Source organism: Amblyraja radiata, chromosome 10 (assembly GCF_010909765.2).
Source record: "Amblyraja radiata isolate CabotCenter1 chromosome 10, sAmbRad1.1.pri, whole genome shotgun sequence".
NCBI classification, from domain to species: domain Eukaryota; kingdom Metazoa; phylum Chordata; class Chondrichthyes; order Rajiformes; family Rajidae; genus Amblyraja; species Amblyraja radiata.
Genome location: NC_045965.1, coordinates 62,694,576 through 62,708,286, shown reverse-complemented (window position 1 = coordinate 62,708,286; position 13,711 = coordinate 62,694,576). Strand labels below are relative to the sequence as shown.

Genomic DNA, 13,711 nt, shown 5'->3' with positions numbered 1-13,711 from the left:
TTTAAGAGCCCTCTCTTGAAAGTATCCAGAGAACCTGCCTCCACCGCCCTCTGAGGTAGAGAATTCCACAGACTCACCACTCTCTGTGAGAAAAAGTGTTTCCTCGTCTCCGTTATAAATGGCTTACCCCTTATTCTTAAACTGTGGCCCCCGGTTCTGGACTCCCCCAACATTGGGAACATGTTTCCTGCCTCTAGCGTGTCCAAACCCTTAACAATCTTATATGTTTCAATGAGATGCCCTCTCATCCTTCTGAACTCCAGAGTGTACAAGCCCAGCTGCTCCATTCTCTCAGCATATGACAGTCCCGCCATCCCGGGGATTAACCTTGTATCATCCTCTGGGATTGGGACTGGGAAGACGTGGCGACCCAAACAGTGTTCAAAGCCATGACCAGATAGAAGCAACAAAACGGCAGACAATGCAACGTCACACACAGTTTATTGCAGGTAATACAATTGTAAGGATACCTCCTGGCCAAAATGAAATGGCTTTCCGAATCGCAACCGGGATTTCCAAGTACGCAACCGGTCTGGACTTGGTCTCCCTCAGCAACACCAAGAGTCTACAAAAAATCCCGGATACTTTCCATTGGAAACCTCCCTGAGTCTATCATGAATTATAGGCACCGTGCAACTTGTCCCATCATCTTTGGCCAAGGGTAGGTGCTTCCTTGAGACTCCCCCTGTCGTGGGATGACAAACACATTTTGCTTTACTGACCCCCCCCATTAATCGGCTCCCCCCCTCGAGGAATAGCTCCAAATCCCACGGTTCCCTTGGAATTTCACCGTGCAAAAAGCTACCACCAAAACCGTGAGAGATGCGCCGTTCATTCATTCCATGGGCAAGGAAATGCAGAGAGAAGGTCAGGCAAGGGGTGTCCAACGGGAACCGCCACAGAGCAAGGCACAGAGCCAAATAATAGTGATCCCAAAATGATTATTAATCGTTACAGACGCCAACAGCTCTTGGCATTCTGATGTACGATTTACCTGACAGCAAAAAAGGTCGATCTTTCATTCCGACCTCAAAATGTTTCAATGAACATTGATGTTTAAGAAGGAACTGCAGATGCTGGAAAAATCGACGGTAGACAAAAATGCTGGAGAAACTCAGCGGGTGAGGCAGCATCTATGGAGCGAAGGAATAGGTGACGTTTCGGAGGCAGAAGAAATTGCTGGAGAAACTCAGCGGGTGAGGCAGCATCTATGGAGCGAAGGAATAGGCAACGTTTCGGGTCGAGGCCCTTCGTCAGACTCATTGAAGTCACTTCTGCCGTGTTGCAGTGGAGGATTCACACCGGCCAGTTTACACCCAGCGGACTCCCACAACGGACAATGACATAAATCCTGAGATAACTTGCTTCTAGGAGTCATTACAGGGAACTGCAGGTGCTGGTTTACCAAAGAAAGATACAAAAACGCTGGAGTGACTCCAAAGATGTACATGTTTGAAGGCTGTGTAGGAAGGAACTGCAGATGCTGATTTACACCGTAGATAGACACAAAATGCTGGAGTAACTCAGCGGGACGGGCCGCATCTCTGAAGAGAAGAAATGGGTGACGTTTCGGCTCGAGACCCTTCTTCAGAGTCTGAAGAAGGGTCTCGACCCGAAACGTCACCCATTCCCTCCCTCCAGAGATGCTGCCCGTCCCCTTCAGGCAATCCAGCATTTTGTGTCTGTCTTCAGGTTTGTAGACTAATGCCCCTGTCCCACTTAGGAAGCCCGAACGGAAACCTCTGGAGACTTTGCGCCCCACCCAATGTTTCCGTGCGGTTCCCGGAGGTTGCAGGTGGTTGCCGGAGGTTGCAGGGAGTGGAGGCAGGTAGGGAGACTGACAAAAACCTCCAGGAACCACACGGAAACCTTGGGTGGGGCACAAAGTCTCCAGAGGTTTCCGTTCAGGTTTCCTAAGTGGGACAGGGGGATAATAGGCATCGGTAAAAATTGTAAATTGTCCCTGGTGTGTGGTTGGCGTGGACTCGGTGGGCTGTTGGGCTTGTTTGCACGTTGAACTCAGCAGGTGAGGCAGCATCCCAAGAGAACATAGATGGGTGACGTTTCAGGTCAGGACCCTTCTTCAGACTGGCATCAGTCCCAAAACGTCACCTATACATGATCTACAGCAATGCTGCCTGACCCGTTGAGTCACGCCAGCATTTTGTCTGTAGTTTTTCTTCTCATTGGAATTGGCGGGCAGGAAGAATGAGGAACACGAGGAATAACTTCCTGCTGTTCTTCAAACTTTTATAACAGAGTTTCTAGTGACAAGGTGGACGAGAGTCTCAGTTTAACTCTCATCTAAAAGACTTTCAAGGCAGCAACACTCTTTCAGTACTGCACTCCCAAAACAGGTTAGATTTCCAAATCTTTGGAATGGGGTTTAAAGGCGGCACAATGGCGCAGCGGTCGAGTGCCAGAGACCCGGGTTCAATCCTGACTACAGGTGCTGTCTGTGCGGAGTTTGCACGTTCTCCCTTTGACTGGGTGAGTTTTCTCCGGGTGCTCCGGTTTCCTCCCACACTCCAAAGGCGTACAGGTTTGCAGGTTAATCGGCTTGGGCAAAATTGTAAACTGTGCACAGTGTGTATAGGATAGTGTTAGGGTACGGGGTGATCGCTGGTCAGCACGGACTCGGTGGGCCGAAGGGCCTGTTTCCGCGCTGTATCTCGAAAGTCTAAAGCAGCATTTTTCCCTCAAACCAGCCTAAAGAAATTACAAAAATGACAAAAGCAACAAAAAAGAAATTGGACTAGGTCTATTATTCCATAAAGGGGCTGTCCCACTTGGGCGGCCTAATTGGCGAGTTTAGAAGAGTTTGAAAAAATGACATGTTGAAGACCTCCATCGACCTCCTTGGCTACGGCTAACTTCGGGAAAATTGGACACCGAATAGTGGAGAGTGAAGGCGATCCCCCTTGGACTATGATGAAGATTATCTACGACTACCTTCGACTACCCTCGATTACCTACGACTAACATGCCGACTAAACCCACGAGTAAAAAAAGCGGCGATTTTTTCCACGGCGACCTTTTTTTACTCGCGGGCATTTTTTTAACATATTGAAAAAAAAGCCGCAACCTAGCTGAGGCCTCGAGTACGCGGGGACCACTCTCGAGCACGAAGGAGAGTTACGAAGACCTCCTACGACCTCGTGTCGACCATGATGCGAGTATGAGTCGAGGGTAAACTCGCCAGAACTCGCGGATTAGGTCGCCCAGGTGGGACAGGCCCTTTAGGAATTCCTATTCGGTATAGGTCACCTATTCTTTTTCTCCAGCGCTGCTGCCTGACACGCTTAGTATTTTCTGTCTATCTTCGGTATAAACCAACACGTGCAGTTCTTTCCTGCATTAAAAAAAAGAAAGGGAACCCAGTGAATACTGCTTCAAGAGCAGTCGTTCCTGGGCTTGGGGTCTTTATGGGTCCCTGGTTCATAGACACCCCTGCATCTGTGTGGTGACCTTTGCACAGGGTCGCGTCAAGGCCCTGGTTTAGTGTACGTGTGGTTACAAGACCCTGTGATGAAGTGGGACTCCCACATACCCATTCAGATGTCTCAGGCTGTCAGTCCCCAGGTAAGCCATCAGCAGCTCGGTGCGACGCTGGATCAGGTGTAAGATGTCCTCTGCTAGACTCTCCCTGCTGGTGTACCTCACCTTCTCAAAGTCAAAGATGTCCTTCAGGAAGAAGAGGACTTGTTCCTGAAAACACAACAGAACATTGGCGTTAACCCTGACCATATATGTGTGACCAGGCCTGGTGACATTGGCATCATGGGGCTGTGGTCTGTGGATCTTCTAGCCGTGGGCGTGGCGTGGACTTACCATCCGGAGCCTGGGATCCCTTGCCGGGGATCGCCGGAGAAGAGCTCCGACCGCCGGCCTGTGGCCTATAACATCCTGAAGCCGCAGTCTCCGGTAGGAAAATGCCGATTCGGGCACTCCAATGTGTTCGACCGTCCTGATGTCGGAGTTTGGATCACCCCGACGAGAGGGCCTGTACATCGGGCTGCCCGTAGCGGCGACTACGGAGGGTTCATGGCCCTGACCACGGATGAACAAAGGAGGAGGACTGACTGAACTTTGTTGACTTCCACCACAGTGACGAATGCTGTGGTGGATGTTGGTGTTAAATTATATTGTGTATTGTGTGTTCTTTTTAAATGTATTGCTGCTGGCAAATTCATTTCACTGCACCTTCCGGTGCATGTGACAAATAAAATTGACTTTGACTTTGATATTATTCCTATATATGTGCGTAGGAAGGAACTGCAGATGGTGGTTTACAAAGTCTGATCTGAAGAATGGTCTCGACCCCAAATGTTGCCCATTCCTTCCATCCAGAGATGCTACCTGTCCCGCTGAGTTACTCCAGCGTTTTGTTGTCAATATTCCTCTATTACTCAGTGGGCCGAAGGGCCCGTTTCCATGCTGTATAACCTACACTAAAACTGAACATGAACTTTACATCTAACCTCCCTCAGGTATCAGGGGTTATGGGGAGAAGGCAGGAGAATGGAGTTGAGAGGGAAAGATAGATCAGCCATGATTGAATGGTGGAGTAGACTTTGAGTCATAAAGTCACAGTGGTACAGTGTGGAAACAGGGCCTTTGGCCCAACTTGCCCACACTGGTCAACATGTCCCATCCCACCTCCCCGCGTTTGGCCCATATCCCTCCAAACTTGTCCTATCCATGTACCTGCCTAATTGTTACTTAAAAGTTGGGATGGTCCCAGCCTCGGCTACCACCTCTGGCAGCTTGTTCCATACATCCACCACCCTTTGTGTGAAAACGTTACCCCTCAGATTCCTTTTAAATATTTCCCCTTCACCTTAAACCTATGTCCTCTGGTACTCGATTCACTTCCTCTGGGCAAGAGATTCTGAGCGTCTACCCGATCTATTCCTCTCATGATTTTATACACCTCTGTAAGTTCACCCCTCATCCTCCTGTGCTCCAAGGAATAGAGTCCCAGCCTAAGCAACCTCTCCCTATAGCTCAGACTCAATGGGCCGAATGGCCTAATTCTTGCACCTATCTGTGCATCAAAAAGCATTTGTGGTGTGATGTACAAGGACGAACTATAGATTATCGAAGGGGATATTCCCAGCCTTCAATGTGCACAGGAGCAGAACTCAATGAAGAGAAATTTGAAACTTAGGTTTCTTTATCGTTAGTTTTACTGAGGTGTGGTGAAAAGCTTTGTTTTGCATGTTATCCAAATGGATAATATGGTATTTAAATACAATCAGGTCAAACTCAAGTCCAATAGTTAGTGCGGAGGGGAAGAGACCCAGTCTACTCAACCCCGGTCATGGTGGAGCAGCGGTAGAGTGGCTCACAGCGAATGCAGCGCCCGAGTCACGGGTTCGATCCCGACTACGGGTGCTGTCTGTACGGAGTTTGTACGTTCTTCCCGTGACCTGCGCGGGTTTTCTCCGAGATCTTCGCTTTCCGCCCACACTCCAAGGACGTGCAGGTTTGTAGGTTAATTGGCTTGGTATACGTGTAAAATTGTCCCTCGTGGGAGTGGGATAGAGTTAATGTGCGGGGATCACTGATCTGCGCGGACCCGGTGGGCCGAGAGCCTGTTTCCGCGCTGTATCTCTAAACTAAACTGAACTAAATTCAAGAGCGCAGCATATAGTTCTCAGCATTGTAGCGCACCAGTTCCAGAGACAAAGCCCAATGTCCGCAATGGGGTAGAGGTGAATCGGACAGTACCCTAGCTTATGGAAGCACCGATCAGAAGCCTGATAACAGAGGAGAAGAAGCTGTTCCTGTGTCTGATTCACCACGAGGTTAATCCCTGGAATGGCAGGACTGTCACATGAGGAAAGATTGGAAAGAGTGGGCTTGTATTCACTGGAAGTTAGAAGGATGAGGGGGGGGCTCGTATAGAAACGTATAAAATTATAAAAGGACTGGACAAGCTAGATGCAGGAAAAATGTTCCCAATGTTGGGGGAGTCCAGAACCAGGGGCCACCGTCTAAGGGTAAAGGGGAGGCTGAGATGAGAACAAAACATTTTCACCCGGAGAGTTGTGAATTTGTGGAATTCTCTGCCACAGTGGAGGCCAATTCACTGGATGAATTTAAAATAGAGTTACATAGAGCTCTAGGGGCTAGCGGAATCAAGGCATATGGGGTGAAGGCAGGCACGGGTTTCTGATTGTGGATGATTAGCCATGATCGCAATGAATGGCGGTGCTGGCTCGAAGGGCCGAATGGCCTCCTCCTGCACGTATTTTCTATGTTTTCTATGCCTGGTATTGCGCGCTATCAGGCTCTTGTACATTTTGCCTGACAGGAGCAGGGAGAAGGAGGAATGACTGGGGTGGGACAAGGCTTGGATTATGTTGACAGCGTGAAGTGGAGACGGAGTCGATGGTGGGGAGTGTAGTCTGTGTGACGGACTGGGCTACATCCACAACCCTCTGCCCTTACGTGATCTTGGGCAGAGCTGCTCCCAAACCAAGCTGATGTAACCCGCCAGTATGCTTTCTATGTATAGGAAGGAACTGCAGATGCTGGTTTAAACCGAAGATAGACACAAAAATCTGGAGTAACTCAGCAGGACAGACTGTATCAGTTTCAGACTGGGGTTGCTGCATTACAGCGCCAGAGACCCGGGTTCGATCCCGACTACGGGTGCTGTCTGTACGGAGTTTGTATGTTCTCCCCGTGACCTGCGTGGGTTTTCTCCGAGATCTTCGGTTTCCGCCCACACTCCAAAGACGTGCAGGTTTGTAGGTTAATTGGCTTGGGTTTGTGTACTTGGTATAAATGAAAATTGTCCCTATTTCGTTTAGGATTGTGTTAATGTGCGGGGATCGCTGGTCGGCGCGGACCCGGTGGGCCGAAAGGCCTGTTTCCACTCTCTATCTCTAAACTAAACCAAACTATCTCTGGGGAAAAGGAATAGGTGACGCTTCGGGTCTTCAGACTGAGCTTTCTATGTTGCATCTGTAGAATTGTACTGATCGTGGATGATCAGCCATGATCACATTGAATGGCGGTGCTGGCTCGAAGGGCCTACTCCTGCACCTACTGTCTACAATTCTGCTGGGTAGTACAAGAGGCAGCTAATGTACGGGTCCCACACTCCAGGGTCCTGCTGCATGTTACCCACTCAGAAGGAAAAGCCTTACCTACCTTAAAGAAACAGCACAAATCGTAGAGGGAGCTCCTGGGTCCTAAGAAACCCCACGCCAGCACCGGGCTGATTTGCTCACACACACAGTAGAAGTGGGCAATGAAGCCATTGGGCACCTGTCAAAGCACAAGAGGGAGAAAAATAACCTAAAGGTTTAATTGGGGGAAAAAACACTCCTTTCTTTTAATAATTTAGATTAGTTTATTGTCACGTGTTACGAGGTACGGCGAAAAGCTTTGTTTTTTTGGCGTACTATCCAGTCAGCGGAAAGAGTATATGTGTTTACAATCAAGCCGTCCACAGTGTACAGATACAGGATAATGGTACATGGAATAAGGATAAGACAGGGTTGGTGGGATATGGATCAAACGCAGGCAGGTGGGACTAGTGTAGGAGGTTTATATCAAAAATGTACAAGGCATGAGTACTAAGTGGGACAAGTGTAGCTGGGACATGTTGGACGGTGTGGGCAAGTTGGGCCGAAGGGCCTGTTTCCACACTGTATCACTCTATAAATGGACTAATATTGGAGACCCTCGGAATATCTTTGATCGGACTTTACTGGACTTTACCTTGCACTAAACATTATTCACGTTATTCCCTTTATATGTTGGTTTGACTTCCCAAGATGCTGAACCTCCCCATTATCTGCATGAAACTCCATAAGCCATCCGTCAACCCACTTGCCCAGCTGATCAAGATCCCGCTGTAATTTTGTGATAACCATTTTCACTGTCTATGATGGCACCTACTTAAGTGTCACAGGCACGGAAATCGCTATCAAAACATGCGGGGGACACAATCTCCTGGCGGCCGCGCGCGCGCATGCATGCGCATACACGCGAGGCTTCAGCCGTGGGGCCTGTGGACGGTAACATCGGGAGCTGACCTAGTTAGTGACTGACTCCGAACTCCAGCAACAGCAGCTTCGTCCGGCCCGAATCATGGGGCTTGAATCGGCCCGTTCACGGGGTCTTTCATCGGCCGGCGGGGGCTTCAACATCGGGAGCCTCGGGAGCATCGGGAGCCTCGATGCAACAGTTTGATTTTAAGCCGCACCGGGCGCTAAAAGGCCCCGCGAACGGGTCGATTCAGCCCTTAGAAAGCGGCTGATAAAGTCCGGATTACAAAACATGGGGAGGGTTGTCCCCCACCTCTCAAAGCATGGGGGACGTGCCCCCCGTCCCCCCCAGGATTTCCACCCATGGACAGATAAAAGATGGACTTGGCATCATGATCAGCACAGATATTGTGGGCCGAAGGGCCTCACCTTGTGCTGTTCTGTTCGATGTTTTAAGCAGGCTTCGCTGCTGAATTTAAAAGCTTAGGAGCACGGTTGTGGATAGGCTCTTTATATCCTCACTGTAAATGAGGGGCGGCACAGTGGCGCAGCGGTAGAGTTGCTGCCTCACAGCGCCAGAGAGCCGGCTGTCTGTACGGAGTTTGTACGTTTCCCCCTGCATGGGTTTTCTCCAGGTGCTCCGGTTTCCTCCCACGCTCCAAAGACATACAGGTCGGTTGGTTAATTCGGATTCGGTAAGTTGTAAAAAAAAAACTATCCCTAGTGTGTACAATAGTATTAGCGTACAGGGTGATCGCTGGTCGGCGCAAACTCGGTGGGCCGAAGGGCCAGTTTCTACGCTGTATCTCTAAAGTAAAGTAAATGTCCATTCAACTTTCACTCTCTCACCTTAATTTCATTGAAGTCCGCCCACCGGGACTGTCATATGCTGAGAGAATGGAGCAGCTGGGCTTGTACACTCTGGAGTTTAGAAGGATGAGAGGGCATCTCATTGAAACATATAAGATTGTTAAGGGCTTGGACACGCTAGAGGCAGGAAACATGTTCCCGATGTTGGGGGAGTCCAGAACCAGGGGCCCCAGTTTAAGAATAAGGAGTAAGCCATTTAGAACGGAGACGAGGAAACACTTTTTCTCACAGAGAGTGGTGAGTCTGTGGAATTCTCTGCCTCAGGAATTCTCTGTGGAGGCCGGTTCTCTGGATGCTTTCAAGAGAGAGCTAGATAGGGCTCTTAAAAATAGCGGAGTCAGGGGATATGGGGAGAAGGCAGGAACGGGGTACTGATTGGGGATGATCAGCCATGATCACATTGAATGGCGGTGCTGGCTCGAAGGGCCGAATGGCCTACTCCTGCACCTATTGTCTATTGAGTCCGCGCCGAACAGCGATCCCCGCACACTAACACTATCCTACACACATGGGACAATTTAATTTTTTTATACATTTATACCAAGCCAATTAACCTATAAACCTGTACGTCTTTGAAGGCTGGCGGTGCGGAGAGAGGGCAGTGAAGAGCAGATCTGTTCCAGGGGAGCGTGTTCTCACCTTCATCTGCTGCCTCTTGGTCTTCAGAACGGACCAACAGCTTGAAGCCACGGCCTGAAATGAGAGCATGAGGACGTGAGAAACATCGACAAGAGGCCATTCAGCCCGTCAACCCAGTCTGCCCTTCAACACAACCATGGCTGAGCTTTATTAATGTTATTAATGATTAATGTTGGATGTCTCATTCCTAACTGTCACCGTATGTCACGTTGTCACTTGCGGGCGGAGCACCAAGGCAAATTCCTTGTATGTGAATACTTGGCCAATAAACTTATTCATTCATTCATTCATTCATTCTATCTCAACAGCATATTCCTATCCTATAATCCTTTAATATACATAATTCCTTGGATCCATGTTTTATAAGCTGCCACTGATCAAGTCCCCACAGTCACTGGGGTGTGTATTTCCAAAGACTCACCACTATCTGAAGAAATTTCTCTTCAGTTCAGTCCAAAACAAATCCCGCCATCGAAGGGATCTACAGGAGTCGCTGTCTCAACAAGGCAGCCAGCATCATCAAGGACCCACACCACCCTGGCCACGCTCTCATTTCATTCATGCCATCGGGCATTGGGAAATAAGTACAGGAGCCCGAAAACTATGACCTCCAGGTTCGGGAACAGCTTCTTCCCAACAACCATCAAGCCCTTGAACACTGCAAACACCAACTAAACCATGAACTGCCTTTGTTGCACCAAAGATGTCAGGATTTTGCAGTAATCTTGTTTTAACTTTTTTAATTGATTTTGTTCACTAGTCATCAATGAATATTGTGTTTACAGGCCTGTTAAGCTGCTGCAAGTAAGACATTCATTGTTCCGTTTTCAGTACATATGACAATTAAACACTTATGTAGAAACAAGGAACTGCTGATCCTAGTTTTTACAAACATAAAGACACAGAGTGCTGGAGTAACTCAGCAGGTCAGGCAGCATCTCTGGTGAACATGGATAGGTGCCGTTTCGAAACATCGCGTGTCCAACTTCTCCAGAGATGCTGCCTGACCTGCAGACTTTGAAGAATGGACCCGACTCGAAACGTCACCTATCCATGTTCTCCAGAGTTGCAGCCTGATTCATTCAGTTACTCCAGCACTTTGTGTCTTTTTTTTTTTTTGGTATACCAGCATCTGCAGTTCCTTGTTTCTACATCTAGAACATGACTAGGTGATGTCTTGGGTCAGGACACTTCTTCCAACTGATTGTGGTAGACAGTATCTCTGAAGGACATGGATAAATGTGTTGTTTCAAGTTGGGACCCTTCTCTAGAGGATACGATATGATACTATAGAACTTTATTTATCCCAGGAGTGAAGTTGATCTAGCAATAGTCAGAAAAACACAAAATACATGAAACATGAATTTCAAGTGACGAGTGGAAAGGATTGGGGATGTGCAAAGATTGGGGGGTGGGGGGGGGGGGGAGGAGGGAGTCAGTCTACACCACGACAGAAGGGGGAGGAGTTGTACAGTTCGATGGCCACGGGGAAGAAGGGTCTCCTGTGGCGTTCTGTGCTGCATCTTGGTGGGAACCAGTCTGTTGCTGGAGGTGCTCCTCAGGTTGACCAGTGTGTCAGACTGACTGTAGGGGAGAGGGGAGGAGTAGGGGGACTACTATCAAACTGAGGAAGGGTCCAAAGTCAAAACACTGACTGTCCATTCCCTCCACAGATGCTGCCTGACCCACGAGCACTTTGTATTTTACTCAGGAATTCCAGCATCTCCTGCATCTGCAGTTCCTTGTGCTTGCTTCCTCAAGGTGAGGATATTGATAAGGATCGAGGGTGTGAGCTACAGGGAGAGGTTGACCAGGCTGGGACTCTATTCCTTGGAGCGCAGGAGGATGAGGAGTGATCTTATAGAGGTGTATAAAATCAAGGGAAGAATAGATCGGGTAGACGCACAGAGTCTGTTGCCCAGAGGAAGTGAATGGAGGGCAAAAGGACATAGGTTTACGGTGAAGGGGAAAAGATTTAATAGGAATGTGATGGGATAAAGCATAAAAAGAACTTTAATTTGATACCTAATTCACTTTCATATCTTCAGTATTGAAAATGTTATGGTCATTTTTATACTCGGAAATTAGCATATTTTTTCACACAAAGGGCAGTGGATGTATGCAACGAGCTGCCAGAGGAGGTCGTTGAGGCAGGGACTATCCCAATGTTTAAGAAACAGTTAGACAGGTACATGGATAGGACAGGTTTGGAGGGATATGGGCCAAACGCGGGCAGGTGGGACCAGTGTAGCTGGGACATGTTGGCCGGCATGGGCAAGTTGGGCCGAAGGGCCTGTATCACACTATGACTCCATGAAAAGATGTTTCTTCTCACTTGCAGTAAGTAATTCTATCCATAGATTATTTTTATTCTGGTTCCAATCAGATTAATTTGGCGTTATCTTGCCAAACCTGGCCTCATCATGACCAGCGCTAACTTCAGGGTTCAACGGGAGGCCTCCCAAATTAGTCCCTGAATTGAAGTCATTCAGTAGTGTGTAGGAACTGCAGGCACTGGCAGACACAAAATGCTGGAGTAACTCAGCGGGTCAGGCAGCATCTCCGGAGAAAAGGAATGGGTGACATTTTGGGTCGAGACCCTTCCTCAGACTGAGAGTCAGGGGAGAGGGAGACTAGAGATATGAAGAGGTACAAAGAACAAATGAAAGAAGGGTGTGCTAAAAGGACAAAGCAAAGCCAGCAACGATGACAGAGGAAAGATGGAGCCCACAATGGTCCATTGTTGGCTGTGGAAAGGTGATAATGAGTGAAACTAAGCAGGACGACAGTGAAACTAGGAGGAGGACTAGGATGGGGGAGGGATGGAAGGAATGCCACGGTGTCTCATTGGAACCATAAATCAATTACAACCTATGATGCCAAACTGGAAGCATGCAATCCTTCATGTATTGAGGGATTGCTATTGAGGGAGTGCAGCGTAGGTTCACCAGGTTAATTCCCAGGATGGCGGGACTGTCATATGTTGATAGAATGGAGCGGCTGGGCTTGTATACTCTGGAATTTAGAAGGATGAGAGGGAATCTTATTGAAACATATAAGATTATTAAGGGTTTGGACACGCTGGAGGCAGGAAACATGTTCCCGATGTTGGGGGAGTCCAGAACCAGGGGCCACAGTTTAAGAATAAGGGGTAAGCCATTTAGAACGGAGATGAGGAAAAACTTTTTCACACAGAAAGTTGTGAGTCTGTGGAATTCTCTACCTCAGAGGTAGGTTCTCTGGATGCTTTCAAGAGAGAGCTAGGCCGAGCTCCTAAAGATAGCGGAGTCAGGGGATATGGGAAGAAGGCAGGAACGGGGTACTGATTGGGGATGATCAGCCATGATCACATTGAATGGCGGTGCTGGCTCGAAGGACCGAATGGCCTACTCCTGCACCTATTGTCTGTTGTGTCTTTGAAGATAGACCCAAAAATGCACAAGTAACTCAGCGGGTCAGGCAGCATCCCTGGCGAACATGGATAGGTGACGTTTCGGGTCAAGGTTCTTTTATACGGAGGGGCTGAGTGGAGAGTAGGTAAAGGGGAGTGGAAATGTTGAGACGGTCGATGTCACGCCGGCAGTTAGCGATGAAAAGGTCTAAAGAGAGTAGAAGGCCGTCAGGCGTCAGATGGGAGAAGGGGGTCATCACTGGGTGAAGGGGGACTCCTTCCCGTAAAAAAAGGCACGGAGGCAAGGGCGTGAAGAGATGGAGACGTTCAGAAGCCCTTCAGTCTGAAGAAGGGCCTCGACCCAAAACGGTGCCCATTCCTTTCCTCCAGAGATGCTGCCTGACCCGCTGAGTTACTCCGGCACTGTGTGTTTATCTTCGGCGTAAATCAGCGTCTGCAGTTCCTTGTGCAGGAAGGGACTGCAGATATTGGTCGGAAAAAAGAAATAAGGCGCCTGGCCTCAGTGTGTAGAGGTCAGCGCGCCAGACTACCACGGCACCTCCCTTGTCAGCGGGTTTGGTGATAATGTCGGGGTTGCTGAAGAGTGAGCGGAGGGCTGTACGTTCAGAGGGGGTGAGGTTAGAGCAGGCAGATTCGTTTTTTGTCACGGGTACCGAGGTACAGTGAAAAACTTTTGTTGTGTGCTAACCAGTCAGCAGAAAGACGATAGACACAAAAAGCTGGAGTAACTCAACGGGACAGGCAGCGTCTCTGGAGGTAAAAGGAATAGGTTACGTTTCGGGTC

The 13,711-nt window shown here is 48.8% G+C and overlaps 1 protein-coding gene across 1 annotated transcript in view; it reads right to left on the bottom strand.

Moving 5' to 3' along the window:
• Positions 1-424: 424 nt before the first annotated feature.
• miga1 (mitoguardin 1) overlaps positions 425-13,711 on the bottom strand; it is a 65,698-nt gene continuing 52,411 nt past the window's right edge. Inside the window, 4 exon segments of the mRNA XM_033029038.1 lie at positions 425-685; positions 3,551-3,708; positions 7,165-7,281; positions 9,516-9,569. Coding sequence (XP_032884929.1) covers positions 646-685; positions 3,551-3,708; positions 7,165-7,281; positions 9,516-9,569 — 369 coding nt within the window. The 3' untranslated portion in view covers positions 425-645.